Source organism: Semicossyphus pulcher, unplaced genomic scaffold, assembly GCF_022749685.1.
Source record: "Semicossyphus pulcher isolate SPU_LCO1_2020_fin unplaced genomic scaffold, fSemPul1.0.p SCAF_10, whole genome shotgun sequence".
Taxonomy (NCBI): Eukaryota; Metazoa; Chordata; class Actinopteri; order Labriformes; family Labridae; genus Semicossyphus; species Semicossyphus pulcher.
Genome location: NW_027211604.1, coordinates 28,612,232 through 28,639,977, shown reverse-complemented (window position 1 = coordinate 28,639,977; position 27,746 = coordinate 28,612,232). Strand labels below are relative to the sequence as shown.

The window sequence follows — 27,746 nt, the reverse complement described above, 5'->3', positions numbered from 1 at the left end:
GGACCAGCGGCATATTGATTGATTGACATATACAAAGATAAATCTGTGTTTAATACAGTTGTGCATGTTTCAAGTTAGATATTTCGAGTTGGGTAAAAATTAGTGTGGCTAAACATTTTTAACTCAAATGTAAACACTGAATAATAGTAAATACTGAATTTATCTTTATAATTAAATGTCAAAAAGTGGGACATCTGAGTGTTTTTCAGATTTTTGTTGGGACACCCAGCTTGAAACTGGGACAGCCTGCACCAACCAGGATGTCTGCTCACCGTAGCGTGACCCCAAAATACTGAAACAATGTCAGGAGATGTCAGCATCTGCAGCTAAAATCTGTCTGTTGCAAGCCTCAAAACTTTATAAAAGTGGAATATTGAATGCTGAAATACCCCTTTTTAGTAAAACAATAGGCTGCGGTGTGGGTTGCAGTGGTTAGGGCTGTCGTCTCAAAGCTAGAGGGTTCCAGGTTCAAATCCTGCTTCGGACGTAGTGGGCCTTTCTGTGTGGAGTCTGCATGTTCTCCCTGTGCATGCGTGGGTTCCGTCCAAGTACTCCGGCTTCCTCCCACAGTCCAAAGACATGCTCATTAGGTTCATTGGTGACTCTAACTTGCCCGTAGGTGTGAATGTGAGCATGAAAGGTTGTCGGTGTGTATGTGTCAGCCCTGTGATTGAATGGAGATCAGTCCAGGTGCAACCCCACCTCTCGCCCAGTGACAGCAGGGATAGGGTTCAGACCCCCATGACCCTGATGAGGATAAGCAGTGTAGATAATGGATGGATGGATTGATAATAAAACAATGAATATCTCACCCAAACTAGAGGCTAATATAGATGTTAACTTGGTGTCATTAGCGGCTAAAGTAGCCACTTTTTTGCCGCCATAAACCTTTAAATGATTGCAGAAATGCATTATAATAATTCAGTCAAACGTAGGGATAATGAACCATTTTTTTCATGTTAACAGACATTTTCTAGGCTTCTCTTGCAGGTGTTAAACAATATTGTTTGTGACAAATGGCTTGTAATTAAGGTAATATGCTTGATCATTTTTTGCTAACGTGCATCACTTTACTTAAAAATACTGCGACTTCAGATCATCAAAATCAATCTCACATTTGACCAGTTAGTTTCTTTGATTGACTAAAATACATTTACTTAGCTGGGTACGAGTCCTCCATTCATGTTGTACATTGCATTATGCTACAAGACGTCCATCAACACTAGATTGAAAGATATAGCCAATAAAGTCTGTGTCATTTGTCAGACTCATTCGCCGCTCAGCCAGATCTCCTCACATGAAATGAAGCCGCGTCACGTGACCATCGGTTGTTTCCCAGCTCACATCTTGTTTCAGTTGAGTCTGCTTCTCATAACAACTGTCAAGCCTCTCTCGATTTGATTTATTTTATGTATTTGATTTCTATTACTGATAGACTCTCTATATTTTCATGCTGTCGACAAATCCCATGAAAGGACCCAAACTAACAATGAATAGATTTACTCATCAGTATGATGTGTTTATCTAAAAGCTGATTTATCATCTTCTGTGCCATTGAGCTCCTTCGTTGTCCAAAAACTTAAATCAAAAACACATCAATGATCATTCAAAGTCCTGCTGCTGGAAATATTCACTAGAGAGCCCGATAGCACAGGCCGAGAAATACCTGAGGACCTCACGTGATTTAGAAATGAACCTCACATGTCTCTGATTTGTGTGGTGCATTTACAAGAGACGAGCAACGTTTTTTACTTGAATTTACTGATATTATCCCCTGGATAATATGTCGAGGCTGCATTTAACATCCGCTTTCTTAGGTTTCTATTAATTGGTTACCACAAAATAACTGTTGAGTCTGTTGAAAATTGAAAAAGATTCCTTATCGCATGCTGCCATGCATGTCGTCCATCTCATTATCTTTCAAGTTTCACTCTCCTGATGGATATGAGTTTGGTCGTTCTGTGAGTCTCCATGCTGCGTAGGAAAATGAGACTCCTGAATTTTCATTCAAATTGCTGTCAAAACTTTTATGTATTATTTTCAGTGCTGCCTCCATAATTCTCGACCAGATAAGAAGCAGAAAAAGGCACTGAGAAAACAAGCAGATTCGCAGATTATCACATGACCCCTGTGTTTCTTGAAATATGGTGATTTGAGTTGAATTTTTACTCTACAAATTACAGACATGATCTACCAGATCACAGACGACCCCTGCAATTATTACAAATAACAAGAGGTCTGCAGGTTTACTAGTCCAGTTCGAATAGGGCTTAGTACGGAAGCCCTAAGCGGACATGCATCCATGCATTTTATTAAAAACAGCGGTCATTATCCCTTTGCTAACAGCGTTTGAGCTTCATAACGTGAATGTGACGTCACAGGAAACAGCCATCGTGTAAATATAACGAATGGACTAATGTGTTTCTGTTTTCAAGAGTAGTGTTGACATATAACAACAAAAATATAGGATATTGCCTGCATAATCCTCCCTAAGCGGACATGCATCCGTACACTGCGTTTTCCCGTGATAACGAGTTAATTTCCGGTTGTTTTCTTGAGATCTTGCCTTGTTTATCTCGTTATCTAGAGATAATAATGCCGGTATCCCCAGAGTTGCAAAAGCACAAACGTAGAAACAGACGTAACTAACCTCATTAGTGTGGGCGATGGCAGCATGGCATGTCCTGCTCTGTAATATCACAGTGAGCAGCCTGTTGTTCAGTTTTCTAGATTGACAGAAAATGATCCTGTCATCGCGAGAAAAGCAGATTTGTTATCTCAAGATATTTTGGTTTTGAGATTTATCATTATTATAGGAAGATAGAGTAAATGTAATGTATAGATGCATGTCCACTTAGGGATTCCGTACTTTGCAGCTTCAATCCATTGCAGTCTTTAGGTTCTGTTCTGTCCCACCCTGGCCGACTGCCCTGTCAGTAACCCTGGTGTATCTTAATGCAACACACACACACCAGACACTCCTGCACTCCTTAATGGTGCTATCTGTTATTCCAAAAAGGTCCCACAGTATCATGTTTCTGCCTACAGTTTCCTGTGCTTTACATGTCCATCTTACAGCTTATTATTGGAAATGTGCATTAAGCAAACTCATCTCTAATTTAAGAGCTTATTTCTCTGTACTAAAAACCAGAAAAGCTCCGTGATAAGTGTGGCGTGTTTGCTCTTTTTTCAAAGATTGCTACAGTGATTTCTTGGAACTGGTCCGAGTGTGATGTAATGTGAAAGTTGTCCAGGAGGCTGTTTCTGATTTACTGGATATAAATGGCTTGTTACATTAAAAATCAGTGTTTACATTTTAGAAAAGCTGCCATATGGCAACAACGTGACATGATTAACATATTCAGCTCTGGGATTTTACAACAAAACATCTCAGCTCAGTTCGTAGTGTGAATAATTAGTTTAAAATGTGCTGACGTGATGACAGTAATGAGGGGTGACACTGTATGTGTGGCATGCTCTGAATAAATGAGACAAAGTTTCTGCTCTGAGGGAAGTTAAGGCAACAAGACAGGAAAGTTTCTTATTCAGGATCAAGACAGAAGACCTGAGAGTCTCTGCTCTTCTGGGGGAAGCTGAATGCTGGGAAGTGTCGCTCTCAGGGGCTCTGACACATTTCTCTCCTCCTGCCAACCAGAGGACGAGATAACTTTTACTGCAACTCAAAGCAGTGTGCGCTTTTATTATGAAATTCTTCACCCTCGGAGAAGACAGGGGCTGATGCAATTTAGGAAGTGAAAAGGGTGGTGAGCAAAAATGCAACATGCAGACAGTTTCATGTCCTCTTAACGGCGAGTAAAGAAGTTTCATTGAGTTTGCCTTATGATAAACAGACCTGAAGCAGCAATGTCACTGCTTGAAGGCCTTTTAGATGCAGACGTGTTCAGTTAAAGGTTGCTGAATCAGGTGAATCAGGGACCTCCTTACCCAGAGGTGAATACTGAATCAAAAACATCATCCAGGGAAATATGTCTTCTAAGGACTGTTGTCTCACTAAAGATGGTTTGGGTTAGAGCAGGCACGCAGAGATATTGCTCAATCGAAACAATTCCAATAAGTCAGAGTTTGGTGAAATGTCTGCATGCACAAGTTATCTGTGTTAACCTCCAGGGTAATCATGTTTTGCACACAATAAATCAAACTACAGCCGACCGATTTATTAGTCAGCTGATATTAGCGGGCCGATATATCGGTATGAGTGTGAATGATTTTAAATATCAAAACTTTTCAGACTCCATGGTTTGAAATACTCTGAGCACTGTCTGCAGCACATGTAGCAGAGCATTAAAGCTGAGAAGACGGGTGGTCCACACTAGCATTAGTTTACAATGTATAATAACTGAAGCCATGTCCACATGTTCTCAGGTATTTTTCAAAACGTAGCTCTTTCTCTACATTTTGACCTTTCGTCCACACAGTCGCCGTTTTATGTCACTGAAAATGTATTTTTTGGAAAACTCCGGCCAGGATGGAGACTTTTAATTACGCCGTTTCCATGGAGACGTGTTGACGGGGTAAACAGCGTTTTTGGCTTGTGGCGTCAGGCTGTGCGCCATTACCTCCTCTGTGAGGCGTCACAAATGAGACGACGTTCCTTGCGAATTGACGGATGTGACAAAAACAGTGAAGCAGTGACTTCTAACCTGCTAACAGGACTTTTTACATGTTTGCACATACATGTGCAGTAACTCATCCACTATACTGATATATCGTCCCCCTTCCTCAATGTGCCATTGCAGCCCGCCAGGTAGTCTTCCGGCAATAGATTTTTTTCAGACTTTTGATTGGCCGGGATTTTCTTCTTCTTCTTTGCAGGACTGGGTTATATCGCCGCCTGTTGGTGTGGCATTCTCATGGCAGCGTTTCTGTTGTTTTTGCATTTTCGTTTAGACGGGGAATTTTTTACAACTGTACTTGTGTGGACGGGTTTTTTTTGGAAACGAAGGAGGAAAATACCTGTGTACGTGTAGACGTGGCCGTATATATGTTGTTGTTTTTTTCCTTTAACAAAGCAGTCTTATGAATAGCTTTACAGATTCTTAGTCATGCAACAATTGCTGCACCATTCACAAAGAAAAGGTCTATTTTCATTCATTTCAGAATGTAACTGTATTGGCTGCTTTATCGATAATCCATAAATGTTTCCCCTCTAATATCTGTATCAGTATCGGCCTCAAAATCCGATATTGGTCATAATCTACTTCTAACATCCTCATAATTTTTAATACTTTGTTGTTTGTATCCTAGCTGCTACCACAAGAGCATTTCACACACAATAATGTCATAGCGTCAAGAACTAACTTTTAACAGTATTCAAAACGTATTCATACTTTATCACTTCGCATTATGGCTATTGTGATCTCATGTTTACATTCGTGGTCAAAACATGATTACACAGCTTCAGGCCAAAATGCAGCCGCAACATTTTTGATCAGATCGCTTAAACAAGCAGCAGCACCAAGGTGGAAAAGTGGCTGATATATGCTCCTGTATGTGCTCCTGTATGTGCTCCTGTTTGTGCCACTGTTTGTGCCACTGTTTGTGCCAGTAGTTCAGCAGCATGTGCTGTGGCTGATGAAATGCCACTCGGGGGCCAGCGGCATGTGCGTTTCACTTATCCGTCTTTGTAAATTAAACGCAGTGATGGATCTGACAGTAAAACTATATCAGGTGTAATCAATACATGCAGCCCATTGCTATGCCAGTCATAAATATGCTGGTTAACAGGGTTGGGAGGGTTACTTTAAAAATGTATTTTCCGAGACAGTTACTAATTACCTGTTAAAAATGTAATCAGTAACCTAATCCAAGTTTCACAATTTTAAAGTAACATAACTGATTACTTTCAGTTACTTTTGCATTACTTCAGTACTAAATCAGCAAATAAAGACAAGAGAAAAGAAATGTCGATACTTTTGTATTGTGTGTATGTGTTAATGCCCGTTTAAATTAATAATGGTAATTATGCGCATTTAAATGTACTTTGTTAAGTCTGCTGTTCACACTCAAACTTCTAGTGAACTGCCATCAACTTATTCCAGTCTGCGGCTTGTGTTTTTACCCACACCATCCCGGCCGCGGCTTCACCAGAGTCACAAACCATGTTTCAGTAGTAGAAGAAGAAGACGAAAGGTTAGCTAACATTTTTAACTGGAATTATGTGCAGCTAACGTTAGCAGTTGGTCTTACCTGTAAATGTTTCTTTAAATTAGATGTCGAGTCCTTGGATAATGACAGCATTTTCACAGCCGGAAGGCAGAACGTGCACTGTACTGTGATGTTGGTCCCATTTCCACCCAGTAAAAGTACTTTTTCAGGCCGTGGCAACCAGAGACTGATGATGGCTGCTTTGAGGAGCGGTGTTGTGAGACTTGTGTGTGGTGAAGTGTCGTAACGTGTGTGTGCAGGTGCATGGTGTTATCAGAGACGGTCAGACGGACGGTTTATAAATGAGAGACCAGATGTTATAGTTAATCTTTGGTATTATATCGTCTTCATTTTAAAATGCATCTTAAAATTGTAATCCTGCTAGTAATCCCCATTTTTAATAAATCTGTAATCTAATTACCTCTTGTTTTTCTTTAACTGTAACTAATACAGTTGAATACAGTTACTCCCCAAGCCTGCTGGTAAGGTTAATGCTACGTTGAAATCAACAGGTTAGCCACTCAGAGTAATCGATAGCAGTACTTTAGGTTAGCGATTCAAAAATATACTTTGACTATGGTGGCTAGGCTAACAATAAGCTCGTTAGCTGAGATAAGCTTTGCTACAAGCTTATTGGTGACATCAGCAAGAATATGGCTATGAAATGACTTTTCTGTCATCATGAAAGAACCGAACAACTGTAGTTTCAATAAACATGACAGATGGATGAGTATACATTCCTTTATTTTACATCACTGTGTTACACTTACAGTATGTTCTCGATTAAGACAAAAATGAAGTGAGACCACTGGTATACATTTTCTTATGCATCATACTGGTGTGACAGTCTGCCATTGTGGGTCGGCTGTGGCTCAGTGGTAGAGATGGTCGTCTTGCAATCGGAAGGTTGGGGGTTCGATCCCTGACTTCTACAGTCACATGTCTAACTGTCCTTGGGCTAGACACTGAACACCAAATTGCTCCCTGTGACATAGCCATCTGGCACTTAGACCTTTGCCATCAGTGTGTGAATGTGTGTGTTAATGGGTGAAAGTGACATGTAATGTAAAAGCAGCTTTGAGTGGTCTGAAGACTAGAAAAGCGCTATATAAGTACAGTCCATTTACCATTTTACCATTAGGAAACTATTTATACTGTTGGAAGACGAGTGGTGTACCACAGAGGGGATCGGCAAGCCAGTGTAATGATTGGCACATGCCGCTGAACTACCGGCACACCAGTCTAGCAACCGTCACATGCCGCTGGCCCCCTAGTGGCATAACATCGGCCACAGCAGATGCCGCTGAACTACCGACACATGCGGTGCCACATGCCGTGGCATACCATCAGCCAATTTTCGATCTCGCAGTCACTCTAAACAAGACCATGTCTCTCCTGTTTAACATTCCCTCCACTGTCACTTATGAGATTGTTTGAGAATTGTAGTCTTGACTTTAATGTCCCTGCGTGGTATGACACCATGCTTTCTGGCTGAGCCTCTAAGTCACTGATCCCCTGACATTTGCTGATGTTTTTTCTACATTGTTTTTCCATTTGTTCCCCTCTTCTTTTTAATTTCTTTGTTTTTGGAGCACTTTGTTAGCAGTAGTGATAAATGTTGCAATACAAATAAAGCTACTATTATTTTTATTAGAAACATAGGGAAGTAATTGGAACTAAGCTTAATAGGAAACAACAGTTTATCTTGTCCTGTTCATTAAGTAACTCTCTCTGGATCTGGGACATTTTTAAAAATGTCTCTCTCAGTCAATGTCTTTAAAGCCTCCTGCGTGTGATAATATATGGAAATGCATCTTTTAAAATGTATATTAATGATTTTCTGTGATGAATGTGTGTGCCGATATAAAAACCTACAGCAGGTCAAGTGCCTGCAGTCCGTCACTTTGTCACTTTAAGAATGACAGGCAGGTTCAGAGCAGCGACACCACGACGCCAACTGTGCCTCAGTGTGACGATCACAGGAGTTATAATTATAGCATGATACAATGTCTTTCAGTAGGATTCTGTATTTTGGTTTGTTTTTGTCTTTGTTAGTAAAAGGGACAAACTGTAAACTGTGTAGGACCTGGGTCTCCAACAGTTAGATGTAATGTTCTTCTGCATTATAAAGTTCTGTGTGTCTATTATAAGGAAGTTAGGAAAGGTCGGCTGCAGGTCAGGTGACTTTTCAACCATTTTACCCCGTTAAACTTCTTTCCCTGATCTGCTTGAACTGACCTAATGACTTTAGACACGTTATGTTTAGATATGTCAAATTAGTATGTTTGTGGCACAAAGCCAATCAGGTCTGACTGTGACTGATTTCCATGCCTTCATATTTCTGAGTGATGATAAATGGTTAGGAGCACAGATATAGATGTGTGTGTCACCCGATCCTGTAATTAAAGATTCAACTGAATTAGAAAAGAAAATAATTAAGTAGTTTTTGCAGAAATACAGCAAAAAGTCAGCTCTGATAATAAAGAGGAAATACTAAAATAAGCCGAATTATCTGCCAACAGAACAGGAAGCTGCAACCTGCCAAGATTTTAAGTGAATAAGAAAAGTGTCAAAGAAGCCGCAGAAATCTTAAAATCAAGAACATCTGTCTGATACAAAGAAAAGATGTGAGAATTATTTTCTCAATATGAAGGAAAATGTTGCATCCGATGCTACTGCAAACATCTTGAAGGAAAGTTATACACTCTGAAAATACAAGTGGTGTGTACAATAAGAAATCCTAACTACATACATTTGTACCAGAAATTGCTTGATTGGCGTGTTTGAAGAAAGAAATGAATCTCAGGAAAATTCATTTCTTTGCCAAAATAATGCTCAAGTTAAATATCATTTTAATGGATTGTACGACGGGTGAAGTGACTCACAGTTTATCCTCAGATATGAAAAGTGTCTTTGTTCTGTTCGTCTTTAAGAGGACATGACTGTTCTACTCTGCCGTCAGATCGACAACAAAACAGTGAATTTCATTAGGTCATGATCTGTTCTTGATATATGAAGAGATGAAAAGGATAAGATGCTGAAAAGGAGAAAAAGCGGTTTTGTTCCTGTAAGTTTCAAACAGATGAATTATTCTGCTAATTCTTGTTTTGAGCATTAAAGTGACAATCTCAAACTTTTTCATGTAAATAAATGTCTGTTAAGTCACTATCTATCACCGGAGGAGGTAACACGATGGTGATTGAGCCTATGGCCGACTGCTGAAAGCCTTTACATTTGCAGTATATAGTATTATTACAGACTGGGTGTCTGTGGCGACATTCGCAGAAAAAATCCCAAGCGGTGCCCACCTAGTGACGCGTTTTCCATCACCCAGCAGTGGTTGGTCTGCCAGAGAGGGTAGGCGGAGCTAAGCGGCTGCTTTTCCGGTCTCTGCAAGTGTTGCGAGTAAACAGTAATCTACCATGGCTGAACAAACAAAGAAAAGATGGATGACTACAGATACAACTTCAACAAGAAGTGAAAATCCAAAGAAAAAGAAACAAACTCGGCGCTCAGATGAAGCAAAAAGTCTGAAAAGGAAAGCGACCGTCAGCCAGGAAAATCAAGAGTTAGAAAGCACATGAAACTGAAATATTTAAGATTGGAACATTAAGTTACTCAGAGCCAGTAATAACATCTCAAAAACAAGTAATATTGTATTAAGATCAGTAAGGACAAAAAAGTGAAATATTAAACATAAAAATTGGTCAAAAGAAATATCAAATAGATTTATAATTTTATTCCTAGTTAAATTTAACTTTTAGCAGTGTAATGGACAACTCGTGCACGCTGGAGTCATGCATAAGTTAAGTATAAAGTAGTCTTATTGTAAAGTGGTGTTGGGTTTCAAATTAGAATTTTAGAATGTCTCTGAGAATAAACCAATTACCAAAAACAATGGTTAAAAAAATATATCATCAAACAAACATAATTGATTTAATAATTTTCATGTTAAAAAACATAAAGTTTTGCAGTGTAATGCACGACAAGTTAAGCATTACTTCAGTATAAAGTGTCGCCTCTCTGTAAAGGCCTCTCTGTAAAGTGTTACTGGTTTTTGAATTGATAAATTCTGACTTAGACAAAGCACTTTTGTTCTTGTCAGTGTTTGTCAAACAGATTCTGATTTTATTTTCAACATGAAGTTACTCAGAACCACTAAAACAAATCTCAGTATCACGTTGTCTGTGACAGCTCTCAACCATCCAGGTCATGGTAATGCGAAGCTTAATCCAAAAGGTCAGCTGGACTTGGTCGAAGACGTTTCACTGAAAGTTATAAAAAACTGACGAAGCCTTTCGGTGAAACGTCTTTAATAACTTCATACACATCCAGCTGACCTTTTGGATTAAGCTTCGAATCAGTATCAAGTTGTAATATCTGACAAGATAATGAGATAATAAAGGACAAAAACACGGTTAAAAGTGATATCATGTCAAACTAATTGTGGAATAGATTTATGATTTTATTCCTAGTTAAATAGAACTTTTTGCAGTGTAATGCACGACTCCTGCACGCTGGATTCATGCATTAGCTAAAACATTCCTAAAATATAAAGTGTAGCTTTTTGTAAAGTGTGACTGGTTTTTGAAATAAGAAATTCTGACTTTGTTATTTTCAGTGTTGATCAAACAGATTCTGATTTTATTTTCAAGCATTAAATTACACAACAGCTTTGAAAAATCAGTGACAAGTTATAAAACTGGTTAAGATAAATAAATGTTTACCTTAAAAGCCGGTAAGGGGCGCTGGTTTAGCTCACGGCTGCTGGGCGCAGTTGGTAGAGCAGGTGCCCCACATACAGAGGCTACAGTCCTCGACACGCTGATCGCAGATTCGGCTCTTGGTCTGCAGATCATTTGGTGCATGTCACACCCCCACTCTCTGCTCCGCACATTTCCTGTCTCTCTTCAGCTGTCCTATAGTATAATATAGGCCAAAGAAATCATCGTAAAATAAATAAAGAATTTTAAAAAACTGGTAAAAGAAATATCTTGTACAACAAAACATAATTGGTTGATCAGTTTTCATCCCAACTTAATTGAATCTTAGTTTTTGCAATGTAATGCACTCCTGCATGCTGTAGTCATGCATAAGTTAAGCAATATTGTATTAAGATAAGTAAGGACAGCTGAAATATTCAACCTTTTCAGAACCATTCACCCTAATTGTTTGCAGTGTAATGCTGGATTCAAGCATAAGTTAAAGATCACTTCAGTATAAAGTGTTACTGGTTTTTGAAATATGAAATGTACTTATAAACTTTAATCTTTATGTACTTTAAAAAGCAATTTTGTTCTTGTAACCGTTGATCTTTTATAATTCTGACTTTATTTTCAAGCAATAAATTACCAGTGACAATTTGTAAGTGATAATATCATATTTAGATAAGAAAAAGTTCAACATAAAAACAAAACATAATTGTTGAATTGATTTAAGAATGTTTATCTCAGTGTAATACATTTTTTTTGCAGTGTATGAAGATTTATAATTCTGATCATTTTATTTTCAAGCATTAAATCACTCAGAACTGCTAAAGAAATCACAGTATCAAGCTGTTATATCTTCTTAATGTAAGAACATGTTTACCTTAAAAACTGGTTACAAGAAATGTGTCAAAATTATCAAATCGATTTCAGACTTTTTATCCTAATTTAATATAACTTTTTGCACACTTGAGCATTAAGTATAAAGTGTAGATTTATTGTAAAGTGTTTTTCTTTTTTTAAATAAGAAATTCTTACATGTATAAAGAAAAAAAATTCTATTCAACTAGTAAGTTACTTAAGAACCAGTAAAAAATCTCAGAATGCATCTGTAATATCTTAATAAGATAATAAGAAAACAGAAGGCAGACTCGTTAAAAAACATTTTCTTGTAAGACATAAAATCAGCACTAATTTGATGTTTCGCCACACTAAGATTAACATTTTTGCAGCTTGTCTTTACCGTTAATTATTGGAGATAGTTTGGAACGTCTTCTCCAAAATATTTTATAATACATATTTAATGTTTTCTGTTGAGTCATCTCAGGAAGTGTTTCACTTTCACTTCACCAAAGATCAGTGAAATGTTGGAGAAAACGAGGCAGGAGGGTTTGACACAAAAGAGAGAGTGTTTTAAAAACCGTCTCAGCCAGTATAAAGGACTTGCTGTTGCATCACCTGTTTCCACGGCTCGGCCCCTTCGCCATGGAAACTGAATGCCGGCTGGGTCGTCGATGTGGGTGTAGAAAGAAGTGTAGAGCAGGAACAAGTGTGTGTTTAGTCTATTAGAGCTGCACGGCTCAGTGTTTCAGCAGTGAAAGAGTTACATCATTGAAGAGGAATCCTTCTCCCCCCATGTGGCTCTCTGAGAGAGCACGGTTTCTTTCTTTCAGCTGTTTCTCTGTTGATTGTGTAAATGGAGGAAGCGAGGAATGGCTTAGTAATTGGGTCTCTTTGTGAGATGTCAAGGAACGTTCTTCATTGCCAAGACATCGTAATATAAATGTAGATTTTAGTCCAGCCCCCAGCAAATCCCTCAAATCTGCTCGCCAAGTACCCACTCAGAGCCCATTACAGGAGCTGATCACTGGTGTTTGTGCTCCTCTCTCATCACAGGAACAACAGAACGCGTCTGTCTGATACAGGGTACAGTCGAAGCACTCAATGGTGTCCACAACTTCATCGCGGAGAAAGTTCGGGAGATGCCACAGAGCGCCCAGAAACCTGAGCCGGTCAGCATACTGCAGCCTCAGACCACCGTCAACCCCGACCGCGTCAAACAGGTGAGATACCACACAGTCAAAACTACAGCTGTTTCTGAACCCGAGCTTTGTACGTTTGAATCAGATTTTACTGTTCAATTTGAAGCATATCAACCTACATTCTAGTTTTACAAATAGAAAGCAACAGAGCAAACATCCGATATTTTCAGCTCATTACAGATGTCTTTAGAGTGTTTTGTTGGGTTAACAAATCTGGCCCTGGCTCTATTTCTACCAAATATCACACATTTGTATTTTATTTGCAGAGGAAGAAAAAACACAAGCAAACCAAAACACTTTATACCTTCCATGCACTGCAGCACCCCGTAGTATAGCTGGACAGTTTTTCGTGCTCAATCCGCTATATTTCGCTCCCTTGAGTCTTCCATAATCGGCTTTTAGCTAGACATGAAAATATTTCCAGCCAACAATTTTCTTACTGTTTCAACTAATTTCAACATTGTTTTTACTATATATTACATTATATTATTATTATTATTATTATTACTATATTTACTTGGACGAAGGATTTTTATCAGCTAGTGAGCCGAAGTTAGCATCAGCTCAGCTAGCGGCCCCTGAAGCCTAGTTTAAGAACATTTGAGAGGCACTAGTTTCTAAAAGGAAATTTCTTTATTCAGTGTTTTCTGAATATCAGGTCAGTTGGTCTTGGAAAGGACAATTACTCGGATAGTTGGCTCCTTCTTAAAAGTTCTGTAATACAAATGCAATCTTACCTAATCTGAAACAGAAAACTAGCTAAGCAACTACAAATAAACTAGTGCTGCTAGCTCAGCTCACAGCCCCCTCTTTTATACACCCAAGAAAAACTTTGGAGAAACAACAGAAAGTTTCAATTTTCTCAAAAAAACATGTCCTAACCTGCTCCTTGTATTTGCTAACAAGCTGAGAAACATGCCTTGTTCAATAATTCTTTACACTTCATTGATGATAGTTTGTTTGCTGTATGTCTGAAAGAGGTGTTCGACTAATTTTTAAGCGATGTCTGTCAGCTGGACACTAGAATATTTCCAGCCGACTAGTTTCTTAGTGGTTTCAACTCATTTCACAGTTGTTTTTAACTGTATCAATTAACTGGATGAAAGATTTTAGTTGGCAAGTGAGCTAAAGTTAGTGTCAGCTCAGCTAGCAGCCCCTGAAGCCCGACTAAAAAACGTTGGTGAGACACTGATTTCTAATAAGAAAGTTCTTTATTCCTTTTTTCTGAATATTAGGTCAGTTATTTCTGGAAAGGACAACTCTTCGAATGGTTGGCTTCAGTTAAACCCTTCTCTAACATAAATGTAATCTAACCTTATCCCAAACTAAAAACTAGCTGGGCAACTATGAATAAGCTAGCAGCAGCTCAGCTCACAGCTCTTCTCGACATCTTGTATCCACTGAAGAAAAGTGTTGGAGAAACATCAGAAAGTTTTAATTTAAAAAAAAAAGATGTCCTAACCTTCTGTTTGCTTAAGAATATATAGACAATTCTTCGCGGTCCAGTGACTATTGTGTGCTCGCCGTATGTCAGGTAGAGGTGTTAGACTAATGATTATCAGAATTTTTCTTAAGCGAGGGCTGTCAGCTGGACACTTTTCCAACATTTCCAGCCATCCAGTTTCTTAGTGGTTAAGTCATTTCCCTGTTGTTTTTAACTATATCGTTTAACTTGGATTTGAGTCAGCAAGTGAGCTAAAGTTAGCGTCAGCTTGGCTAGCATGAAACAGCCCCTGAGGCCTGGCTGAAAACCGTATGAGAGACGCTGATTTCTAATAAGAAACTTCTTTATTGTTTTTTTTTTCTATTTTTTCTGAATACCAGGTCAGTTATCAGCTGGAAACTAAAACATTTCCAGCCAACTAGTTTCTCAGTGGTTTCAGTCATGTTACCAATGTTTTTAAATCCTAACCTAAAAACTAGCAAAGCAACCACGAACAAGCTAGCAGCAGCTCCACTCACAGCCCCTCCTGATGTCTTGTATCCACCCAAGAAAAGCATCGGAGAAACTGTGATATTTACCACGCTTTATTTAGTGTTTTAATAGCTTTAATATCTGGTTCCCTTTGCTTTGGAGAGGGGAGACCTCTATAGATAATTCAGCATCCCATAAAAACTATGTGAACCTATGAACAACAAAGGAATCCTAGCTTTAAAAAAAGCAGAGCACCTCCATACAAGCTAGTGGCAAGCTGATGTCCGTTCTGCTGCAGAACTTAAATAAACAGATTTTTAACTGCTTTATTCAGGGATATTACCTGTTGTAATTACCAAGACCTTTTGTTTTGGAGAGGAGGAGACCTTTGGTGATAATTTGGTATCCACTAAAAACCTTATCAGTGATAAACACTGAATGGTCATTGTGAGACTGTTTAAGTTTAAAGCCTGCTATGTTGTTGCCCCCGCGTGCAGAGATTATCAAAATGCGAGTTGCCTAGGGGTCTTCTCGACTGATGATTCGAATAGTTGTCTTTTAGTCAATACAGTCTTGAGTGTGTGTGGCCACTATGTGGTAGGTAAGAGTTCACTTCCAGGACACTTTGTTTATTAGTCACCAGTCTTACTTGTTCTCTGGGCCGTGACCCAGAGTCTGGTAGGGTCAGGAAAATGTGAGGGTATGTGGTTATTTTTACCTCCAGTCTTTCATAGCGAGACAGAGCCGTGTGGCAGCTGCAGCCTAAACCCCTGGGATTAACAAACCGCTGAGTAAAGCGGGGGCTGGTGTAGTACTCTGACTCAGAGAGAGATCCCTCTATCTGTCAGCCATTTATGCTGTTACATCCCTCTCTTGTTACCTTTTATTGCTACTTCAATCTCTCTATTTCTCCACAGGCCAAACTGATCGTGCCCAACAGTACGGCTGGGCTGATCATTGGAAAGGGCGGAGCCACAGTGAAAGCGGTGATGGAGCAGTCTGGGGCCTGGGTGCAGCTCTCCCAGAAGCCGGAGGGCATCAACCTGCAAGAGCGAGTGGTGACCATCAGCGGGGAGCCCGAACAGAACCGTAAGGCCGTGGAGATCATAGTACAAAAGATCCAGGAGGACCCACAGAGCAGCAGCTGCCTCAACATCAGCTACTCCAACGTCTCGGGTCCTGTGGCCAACTCCAACCCCACCGGCTCACCCTACGCCAACACGGCCGAGGTGCTGCCCAACGCCGCAGCAGCAGCCGCCACTGCCTCCAGCCTCCTGGGCCAGGCTGGCTTGACAGGAATGGGGGCCTTCCCTGCCGCCATGTCCAGCTTCTCTGGCAACGACCTGCTGGCCATCACCTCCGCCCTCAACACGCTGGCCAGCTACGGCTACAACACTAACACGCTGGGCCTGGGCCTCAACCCTGCAGCTGCGTCTGGGGTCCTCGCTGCAGTAGCAGCTAGCGCTAATCCGGCTGCTGCTGCTGCAGCTAACCTCCTGGCCTCCTATGCCAGTGATGCCTCCAGCAGTGCAGGCCACCCTGCGGCAGGCCTTGGGGGCTTCTCCCTGGGGTCTCTAGCAGCTGCGACAGGGGCTTCCAATGGTTACCTAAATGCTTCATCCCCACTGATGGCCTCCTCCCTGCTGGCGACAGAGAAGCTGGCGGACGGGGCCAAGGACGTGGTAGAGATCGCTGTGCCCGAGAATCTAGTCGGTGCCATTTTAGGGAAAGGAGGGAAAACGCTGGTAGAGTACCAGGAGCTAACAGGAGCCCGCATCCAGATCTCCAAAAAGGGAGAGTTCATTCCTGGTACTCGGAACCGTAAAGTTACCATAACAGGGTCGCCAGCCGCTACGCAAGCAGCACAGTATCTGATCAGCCAGCGGATCACCTACGAGCAGGGCGTGCGCGCTACCAACCCACAGAAGGTGGGCTAAAAGAAAAAGAAGAGGAAAGGATGAAGACAGAGATAGAAGGGAATCGAGAGGGTCACGATGAATAGAAAAAAGAAACGTCCAAATATCTGTTCAATATTTCAGTATCAAATGAGAGAATCACAAAGGAGGAGGTGGGGGAGACAACCAAGATAAGTGTGTGTGATATGTGAATGTGTTTTTAGGACTGACGTCCTGATGTTTTTTAAAAGTTTGTGTCGAGTCCTTTTGACGATGGCGATCAGAGTAAGCTGAACTGGTCCACTGCCAAGCTGCAGATTCAAGGGTGAGGCCGCAGGGCTTCACCCTCCTCCAAAACCTCATAGCTCTCTTATTTTTATTTTCTGTTTGGGTCTTCTGTTGGTTTTAATTTCAGTTGCAAACCCTCAGCTCCCGGTGAGTTGAGCGCGTTAGATGAAGTTCCAGCCAGCTGATCGAGCTGTTTTACAAACCTTTGCTCTTAGTGTACAATGCAGACCGCATTGTTAACAGGGGAGAGGTTTATGACAAGCACCTGAGTCACCTCAGTCCACGGGGAAGCAATCTTGAGTATAATTTCTTTAAAGAAATCTCATCTATGTTGGCATATGTTGAATTCTGGCTCATGTCATAATTGACGTTTCTAAATTTGGGTATTTTATATTTCATTCTTTATTTATTGACATGGTCTCATTCAAACACAAATAGATTATTTAAACCTGTGAATGCAGGTTGATCTGAATGTAAAAACAATATTAGCCTATTGCTATTTTTTATTTACAGGGATCAATTATTGTGTTGCAGTGAAAGAAATGTATAACTCTGTAAACCCAGTCTGAACTTCACTGTTGCTGTCTGCAAGGATAGTTCAGGGGTTAAATAATCAATGTGAGAGGACAGAGGAGACACACAGGAATGTATAAATATATTTTACATGAGAACACACAAAGATAAAACTCCTGCAAAACCCACAAACACTGAAAACATATTTGCATATTCAGTTACACCTACAAACACAGAGAATATGTTGTTGTTTAACCCTTTCTTGGTGCTATAAGATTTGATGTATATCTCCTTAAATACCATTAAATCAGAATCTCTCTGGCGCACCTTCTATTTACCTGAAGTGTCGTCCAGCCATTAGACGCCCATTTGATGTGACCCCGCCTCTCACTTAATGAAAACGGATTGATTTCAGCATTTTAAGATGAAAAGCAATCCAGTCTTAATACTTTTAGTCCAAATGCAGGTCTTTTTTTCTTAAAATTGGCCGTACTCTAGATTTTACCTGACAATATTTTGCCTTAGTCACACACTTTAAACTCACGAGAATGAACTTAAAGCTACCTTGAAGCAGAGTCTCACCAGTTCAGTTTGCAACAAGAACAAAGCACTACAAAAAGCATTTTGATAAGAGAAGCTGTATGAACCAATATCTGTGAACAAAGAAACTATTGCCTTTACATTAAGGGTACCAAATAGTCAAGAGACATCCACTAATGAAAGGGAAGTAGACTGACACTTGAAAAGAAGGTTTGGACTCACTTTTTTCTGTGAGCCGTCCTTCCCAATTTGCATCAAGACAAAAAAAAAAACAATCCTGCAGTTCATCCAGGCAGCCTTTATCGCTCCCAAAACACGTTAACGCTCACTAACTTCGAGTCGGAGCACGTAATAAAACATCGTGAAATGTTTCGGCATCGTTGTCTTTTATGGGCAATTGTTTGTCTAATGCAGGGAGGCTAATTGTCTCGTGCATTTCCGAGCACTCTGAAGATTACCTTGGCTTCCTTCTGTGCTGCTATCCATGGTGTTCATCCTGAGTACACTGGGTCTCTGAAGACTGCACTGTGAGACATTAAGAACACAATGTAAAGCGTGTCTGTCCCTGCCGGGGATGTGAGTATATTTTAATGTGCACATCTATGTCACATACCCACCAATACTGACAGAAGGGATAAATCTCCACAAGAGCATTTATACTCCAGCGTCTTGTGATGTTTCTGTTTACCAGTTCAGTACACTGCATTTAAATTAGCGGACATTTACAAACCATAAATTTATTCCAGCAACATTTTCGTGCACATATTACGCCCCCAAGGCATCTTTTAAATGTCCTCCATCAACCCCAATCTATGATCAGCTTCCTGAATACTCGGCTGTGAGGGTGGAGCTGCAACGATTAATCGATTAATCACTCAAAAGGAAATTAGTTGCCTAATATTTGAAAAACTGATGTATTGTTTTGAGATTTGAATTGTTGGTTTGACAAAAGAAGCAATATGAAGACTCTATTTTGGGCTCTGGAAAATTACAATTAATCTTTTTTCACAAGTTTAAGAAATGTAACTGTAACAATTGAATGATTAATTAATTGCTCAAAGGAAAATGTATCGCCTAATATTTGAATAACTGATTAATCGTTTTGGTGATTTTTCAAGACCAAATTTCCAACATTAGCAGGTTCTGGCTGCTGAAATTTAAGGATTTGCAGCTTTGAGATTTGAACTGTTGATTTGACGAAATAAGCAATTTGAAGACTTCAGTTTGACTGAACGATTAATCGATTAATTGTAAAAAAAATAATAAGCAGATTAAACTATTATAAAAGAAATGGTTGTTGTAGCCCTAGTTGGTGTCCAGGAAAATCAGATTGATTGTTGGGGAAATTGAACAAATAGCCTTTACATTTTCATAATTCATGATTGAAAGCAACAACTCTTTTCATGTGAACATTACACATGCTAACACTGAAATCTTTTCTTTCACTACGTGTCTGGAAGGCTTCACAGTCATCCATAAACCCCAATCTGGCCGAGCATAAGAAAACCTTTTACTGCCCAAGATTTTAGCGTTATAATAAGAAACAAGCACAAAACAAGGGGGATGTTTTATCAATGCAACTGGACTGCTCGCCTGCAGAGAGCTCTCCTTCAAATCTCTACATTGTGCCAAATACTGTTTCTCTCTGCCCCGTCATTAACTTTCCTCTTTCTCTCAACATTTTGATTCCCCTGCATGTTGCTGTTTCTCAACCCTCCTGTGTCTCTAATCTCTGTCTGTGCTTCTTCTTCTTCCTACACTGTGCTCTCCCCCTCTTTCTCCTTCCTCCTGTCTTGTCCTCTCACGGGCGGTGTGCTGGGTGTGCTGCTGCTGCTGCTGCTGGTGGTGGTGGTGGTGGTGGTGGTGGGAGTTATGCACTATAGGTCATGAGGGTATGAAAATATTTTCCCAGGCCGTAGAGTTCACAAGGCTAAAATGCACAGAAAACACCTGCCTCCAAATACTGTGACACCCACAAGACCAGCCAGCAACATTAGCTCCAAGTATCAAATTCCCTCTTTAAGAAGAACATTTAGACGAGTTTAGACCGTGAACTTTGGCCTTTTTTTCCTCCAGAAGAAGGCAAATCTTGGTTGAATAAATATTCATCTGTCAGCTGAACAAACTGAGCTCAAGTTTCAGCCTCTAAACGAAGCATAGAAAGGACAGAACGATAGCGAGAGTAAGGCGGGAACTTGTTTGTGACCTCAAGCCGAAACAATGACATCCTTTATGCATATCCTCTTATCTGAAAAATGACTAGACTTCATTTCTGTGGAATACAATATGTCATGTCATATGATCTATATGTACTTTATTGTAGCTATTCTAGTTTGTAGTCCAAATGCAGTCCAGCGTTGTCGATACAATGTGAACTATGTTATATTTGTGTGGATGATGAGAGTGCCAACTAAAGCCTGATTAAGATTAGCTTCGCGATTTGTTTGTGCATTATGATGACTCATCATCAGCCGGTGGTGTCCATATTTCTGTCATTGATGATTTAGTTTGACAGTAAGAAAATGTAAAGAATATTGGAAGCAATATAGTAGCATGTTGTCCTGTTTTGTGTTTTATGTCTGTTGTATGAACCTTTGAAATTACTAAGATTTTGAATGAATAGGTTTACATGTACTTTTTGTAAGTTATGAAAATGCTGCTATTTGATAAGTAAACTATACAAAATATTTTAGTTGAAAAGATGTCTGGTCTGTTGATTAGAAACATGCTCTGAAGGCCGGAGCATAAAACGAGGTGTATAGAGTCCTATACAGTATTGGTAAGATAGTAACAGTAATAATAGACTCCATAGTACAACCTGTGCCAAACTAGACCTCCGCAGCTTCTGAAATTGTAGATGTGCGATCAAATGTTAGATATCAATAACTTGTTTAGAAGTGCTGATCAAGTGCCAATCAAACACTGTCTTTTAAGTTAAGAAAAGATAATCAAATACATGACTTAAGAAAACAAAGGACAAAGAACTTTTTGTGCATTGTTTTATCCCATAGGTACATAGAGTAAGAGTTAAAGATTGTGACTTTTATGGATCCATGTTGTTTTACACTCCATGCATCCCTTGTGTGTTTGTTTGACCTGTGGCTTAAGTACTGCTGTCTCACAAATGTCTCTCTATAGGCCAGCATGGACTAAAGCATAACATGTTATAAGCATTCATAACATACCATTAACAATCAAAAATGTGTTTGTGGAGTTAGGTGTTATCTTTTTGCACGTCTTCTATTGCATGGTATCAAAACGTAAAAATTATGGAGGAAAAAAAATGACAAAAATTTTGCGAGGGTGTCTCGCAACATTCAAAGACATTAACGCTGCATGCAGTCAAATGTAAAGCACTTAAGTTTACTCGCCTCATGTTTAAAACTGTTTTCTTTTTATGTCGTGAGTTGGGAGGGAGCTCATTATTGTCATGTTGGCCCAAAAACACACACACACACACAGACACACACACACATGAATCTCAGATCAATTTGTCATCCACACGTCACCAGAGAAGATATTTTGTTTTCGGGACAGTGAGGAGTAAAATGTGAAACAAGCAAACGTGAAAATGTTTCTCAGTGCATTGGCTCTTTGTGTTTTTATTCTAATATCAGGCATGCATTTCTTTTACAAACAGGTTGAACCTCATGTAACCTGTCCCATAATGTTTTTAGATCTTATGTCACAGCTTAAAAGCCCAGATCTAATCTATGAATGTACCCATTTACTCTCTTTATTATCCTTATTTCTGTCGAATGTTATCAGTCTTTAATGTAAATTCAGGGCAGGAATGTCAGATACATGTAGAGTTAATATCTATGTCAATAACAGATTTCAGCTATAGTCAGGTAGGCCTCACTCGGCCACAGTCATGAACCAGATATGTTTTAACACAACTTCCGATTCGCTGTCAACATTATCTTGTTTGTTTGGTGTTGCATAAATGCACTTTACTGATCAGTGGGTCATTTTGGGTGTGAAATGAAGCAAAACCGTGTTGGCTTTCAACAGTTTGTTTATTTTTGTTTTTGCTGTTGCTCTGATGTTACTTTTATTTATTTATTCCCTGATCCTGTTGGGTCTCATGAATGATGGAAAGGGCTGGAGTCTCAGACTAAATAGAAAAAGTAGCACCTGTTTCCTCACATTCCCTTCAGCAGAGGTTTGTGTCAATCACTGAGTGCTTTGTTTTCAAACCAACGTGTCAAACCGGGAGCGATCTGGACACCTGTACATCCTCTTTTTGATCTATATTACTAATTTGTAAAGCATTCTTTTAGAGATTTAAGGAAGAGAGGGGTGCAAGTTCAAAGTCTGTGAGGTCACTTTTGTGTCTTCTTTTAAGGATTAGAAGAGAGTGAAACTTTAAACACTGGATTAAACGAATAGATTTGGTGACAAAACAATGGACGCTGCAATCAAAATTAATTATAATCTCGAAGATCTCAATTTCGTCCTCTTTGGCGGCACCTATGCCGATAAACGGTAATTGCGGGAGCACACTTCCCAGATATCCAGACAGTGCTGCATGTGTGACGTCCACGGTTGGCTCCGGTTGTAACTCTTGATTTTCCTGGCTGACGGTCGCTTTCCTTTTCAGACTGTTTGCTTCATCTGAGCGTCGAGTTTGTTTCTGTTTCTTTGGATTTTCACTTATTTTTAAAGTTGTATCTGTAGTCATCGAACTTTTCTTTGTTTGTTCAGCCATAGTAGATTACTGTTTACTCACAACACTTGCAGAGACCGGAAAAGCAGCCGCTTAGCTCCGCCTACCCTCTCTGGCAGACCAACCACTGCTGGCTGATGGAAACGCGTCACTAACTGGGCGCCGCTTGTGATTTTTTCTGAGAAAGTCGCCTCAGACACCCAGTCTATGATACCACAAATGCAAAGGCTTACATCAGTGGGCCATAGGCTCAATCACCATTGTGTTACCTCATTTGGCGATAGAAAACAGACATTTATTTACATGAAAGTCTTCCAGATTATTACTTTAAATGTGAAATAAATGTTTGATTTAAAAATATGAATGTTTAAGTTTATAAGTTAAGTTTTGCTTTTGAATCCAAAACGTAGTCACAGATGTTGCCATCTCCGATCTAATAAAGATGTCTCTCATCTTTCAGCATAAGTACCGCCCTCAAGATTAACGTCAACAAAAAGAACTGTTTAGATTAAAAAATCATCTTTGATTTACATTAAATGTACTTTTTATCTATTGTTTTGTCCTTTTATGCCTTTGTTGGGAGAGAGAGGACAGTGTCTAGTGTCACTAAACAGGGAAGGAGAGGGTGGGGAGGACACGCGGCAAAGGGCTGGGGGTGGGAGTCGAGCCTGGGGTCGTCACATCGAGGACTGAGGCCTCTGTGTATGGAACGCACGACTTAACTGCTGTGCTAGACAACACGCACCTTTAATACACTTTTAATTGCAAATGTATTTGACTTTTAGTAAAACATTTTTGATTGCAGTGTGGATAGCTTTGTCATCTTTTTTATGACCTTAAACTCTTCTGTTTAATCGCACAGTAAAGACACAGAAGTAACCTCTGGAGAAGCAGTAGAGCTCTGATGTGCCGGTCAGGTCTCAGAGACATAAATGTTACCAGCAACATGAAGGAAACCTAACAGACTTTGAGTGGCCGAGTTGATATTTCTGTCATTATTTAGAGTTACAACCCCTCGATGTTTAATTCTTCTCTTCTGAGTGCCAAACTAATTACAGTATCATTCCAAAAAGTTGTTATGTTTGTTTTTATTTTCACTCCAAATGTACCCCGGACGTTCATCCGCCTCCACGAAAGCCCTTTTCACAACAAGGACTGGTTTTTAAACGCTACAAAGTGGCTCTCTGACAACCTCTTCTCCCTGAGTGTCGCTCTCTCAGCCTACACGATATCACGATCTGTGTTTCATCTCGGTGTCCGCCCTTTAAACGGATTACGGTACCTCTGAGCCCCATTCGTCTACAGGATCCTTTGCCAACCAGATATGAGGCCATTTTTTGTCTTTGACCCTCTGAACCTCTCATGAACTGATTTGACCTTCTCCATCCCCACTGAACTCATGTATGTGTTGATATTTTACAGACTGTTGTGTTGTTATTTTCTGGACAGTTCTGCAGGGTTGCTATCGTGTTAACTGAAGACAGCATGGCAGCACCTTGCACCCATCCTCACGTCATTGTAGATTTCCTTTTCAGGGTTTTGTTTGACTTCGTTTGACCTCTTTGCTTTCCATCTCAGAACAAAATGGACTGACAGCATAAGATCAAATATTGCAACCTAAGAAAAGTGATGTTTTTGTTGATTGACGGCGGTTCTGTCTTTCATTAATAATCTGTGAAAGTCCACAGTGTTAACTACCTAAAAGGGCTTTCTGGGACAGCATTTGTATGTCTATAAAAGAGTCCTCTGAATATATTGAAAAAAGAGGAGGAAAATGTCTTCTTGTGCCATTTTAGAAAAAGTGTGAAGCTTTTCATGGCAAATATTGTCTGCAAAGAGTGCCAAATAATCCCATACTGAGCCAAAAGGCAGCCAGCCTACATGACTAAATGTTCGATCACTGGAAATGTTACGTCCCATTTCCACTCCCCTTGAAAAACATCACCCTAATTGTCCGACAGTCGAGCTCACGCACCATTATTGTTATGCTGCCAGTCTGTTTTCTGCTTCTGTCAGAGACACATGTCAGAAGCAGGATCTTTTCTAAATGAAACACTGTCGTTAAAACGACAACAGCTACTACGGTGAGGGAATGAGAGGATTTTAAAAGTGTCATTGTTTTTATTCTTCGTTGATTTGAACATTATTCATTAATAGATTTAACGGTAATGACTATTTAATGTAACTGTAGTACTGTGTTTGTAAAAGAAATTCAGTGAGTTGTGTTTTATGACTCGTGGACTACCAGTGAAGTCAGCATTTCAGTGTTAATAATTGAATTGTTTTTTAAAGATTATTTTTGCGACGGCAACAAAGAGTCATTATAAATGTTCATTTTAACATCACCTGCCTCGTGTGTCTTTTGTTCTGCACGGCGTCCGTCTGCTCCGTGTCTCTCCAGTGAAAGGTCCAGTGTTTACGTAACACAACCAACACAGCTCTATGAATAGATGTATATTTGGAGAGCTCAAGCACACTTTAAATGTGAACAAAGGCTGTTTTTAATGGACACAAATAAAGAGGAGTCAGAATAACAATGACATGGTGAAAAGCAGCAGGAATGTTGCACCTGTTTACATACACATATTTTAAGGTTCTGTTTGTTTACGGAGGCTGGGGTGTTAGATTAGCCTACATCTACACTCAGTACCTCGTCATGAGGAAATACGTTGGGAGGAAGATTTTTCATAATGAGAATAAAATTTAAATGTGGAGATGAAGAAAATGAAATAACAAGAAATAAAGTCAAACTAAAAAAATTAATCTGAGGATGACTTTTACTCCCAATTTTGATTTTAAAAAATGAATGAATGTGAAGAGTAAGGGCCTGTGTCCACTAACGCCATTATGTTATACAAAACCAATGCAGTTCAGGGTCCTCAGCCTAGAACGCTCCCAGCGCTCCCAGTTGAAAATAGTTCAACTTTTGGGAAGCCGCTGCGCTCAATAGCTGTGTCCCAATCCAGGGCCTGCATCATTCAGAGGACATGTTTGAAGGCCGTTTGCATCACAGCAGCGCATCGAAGGCCGTCCCATCTCAAAGGCTCCTTCAAATGCTTTGGGTGCATCCTTCACGACCCAGCATATCCCGAGATTCATTGTGCGCCAATTCCAACTGGCAATTCCAAGTGGCCGAGGAATACACTTTAAATGAAAACATTTTTGGTTTGAACTCAATCGAATAGCTAGCGTTGCAAAATGTAAAAGAAAAACAAAAGGGGCCTTGAAACAAATTATCTTTAAAATAACAGGTTAAGTTACGCGATGGTAGTTATGATAGCTATTTAGCCCGCTAGCTAACTGTTGCTAGGTGACAGGAGCCGCTTCTGGTGATGCAAGGGTAAGGGCGGGAACAGCTTGTGACGCGAACAGGAAATCCTCCGTAAACCAGACTGTCTCATTTCAGTTTGGCTTTCACGTCTACACAGGCTACGAATGACCTCTGTAGACCACATCCTTCAAAGGATGCAGCTCCTGAATTGAGACACAGCTACTGCCAATTCTCCCTCACCGTCACATCATCAAAATCAAGAAGGGGCAGGACTACTATCAACAACAATGGCAGAGGAGAAGCTAATCCAGTCGTTTTATTTCGCTGCTGCTCTTAATGTCAGGACACGATTCCTTTCCATTGTTTTTATCTTTTCCTTGAAACATTTCATTGAGTTAAAACAAATATGAAGCATACAGAGCAATTTAAATCAGACTAAACGGTTACTACCAAGGGAAGCGGAAGTGCCGCCAGACAACTCTCGTAACCTAGCAACAGTAAGCACCTGTGAGAAGCGTTCTGAGGACGTGGGCGCTGCCAGAAAAAATACATTGTTGGTGGACACAGGACCTTCGACTCTTTTGTCACCATTTTGACTGTATTCATAATCTCTCAAAATCAAACCTTTCTTGATTTATTTTTTCTGATATTGGAAAATCTTTTTTTAACCCTATCTCGAAACACAAGACCCCATCCACGAACATAATCTTCTCGTCTGTGATCACACTTTGAGCACAGGCCGTTTTACTGCACAATAAATTAAAATATTATCTTTTATAGGCCAATACACTATTTTCACACCTTCATGCCCAGCGCAGTCACACAGGTGCTTTAATTAAATTATGTCACATAAATAGTTGGAACTATGCAACCTGACCAAAACTGTTCCAACCACAGACTGTATAAGAAGTGGACTTAGCCACCGTGTCGTCCCCTTTGGTTTATGAAACACTCTTTTGAAGCCTTGAGTTTGGCATTTTGTTTCTTTGCCATCTTGGTTTTGTTGGAGCCAGAACTGAGTGACTGAGGAGTTAGGAAAACACTTATCATTATCTAATGCTAGTGCTAGCTTTTTTAGCAAGGTGCATCTGCAAGTCATGTTAACTGGGATATTAATTTGGATGCTAATGGTGAGCATGAAAAAATACAACACTGTATAAAAAAATGGACGACGTGACAGCTCCCTAAAAGTGAAGCCAAAGCCTCTCTATCGCCCCCTGCTGACTGGCTGCAGTACAATCGAGTCGACTCGAGTCCAAGTCACCAAGTCTCTGCATTTAATCATCAGAAGGACATGAATGAATTCATTCAAACTCCTGTTCAGGTTAAAGGAAAGTCTTGGGATCACTGAAGTCAGGATTCATCCACTGGCTATCCTGAATGTCTGTCCCAACAGCTGTATATCAGAGGTGGATGCTGCCTCTTGGTTTTAGTGAAGGCAGTGTGGGAGTGCATTAAAATTGCATTCTTTCTGATCCATCGTAAAACTAAGTAAAACTTGGTTTCAGTCTTATGGTCTTCTTCAATACAGCATGATGTTCATTTAGTAAATTATGTTCCCATTTAGACTAAAATACACAATAAAGCAGGGTTCGCTTTTGGGCGTAGCTCCCTTGCAGGACTGCGACCTGTCACCCAGGGTGGAGGAACAGCAATGCATATCTACTGACTCAAAATATGGTCACTTCAAGTGTTTAAACTTGTAAACATCTCCATGTGGTGTTGGCAGGTTTGAGACCAAC

At 40.0% G+C, this 27,746-nt stretch overlaps 1 protein-coding gene across 2 annotated transcripts in view; it reads left to right on the top strand.

Annotated features, from left to right (window-relative positions):
- nova1 (NOVA alternative splicing regulator 1) overlaps positions 1 to 25,078 on the top strand; it is a 41,897-nt gene extending 16,819 nt beyond the window's left edge. For both annotated transcript variants that reach the window (XM_069668738.1, XM_069668746.1), the window contains exons 3-4: positions 12,768 to 12,934; positions 15,746 to 25,078. In XM_069668738.1, coding sequence (XP_069524839.1) covers positions 12,768 to 12,934; positions 15,746 to 16,765 — 1,187 coding nt within the window. In that variant the 3' untranslated portion in view covers positions 16,766 to 25,078. The remainder of the gene's footprint in view (positions 1 to 12,767; positions 12,935 to 15,745) is intronic.
- Positions 25,079 to 27,746: the final 2,668 nt, after the last annotated feature.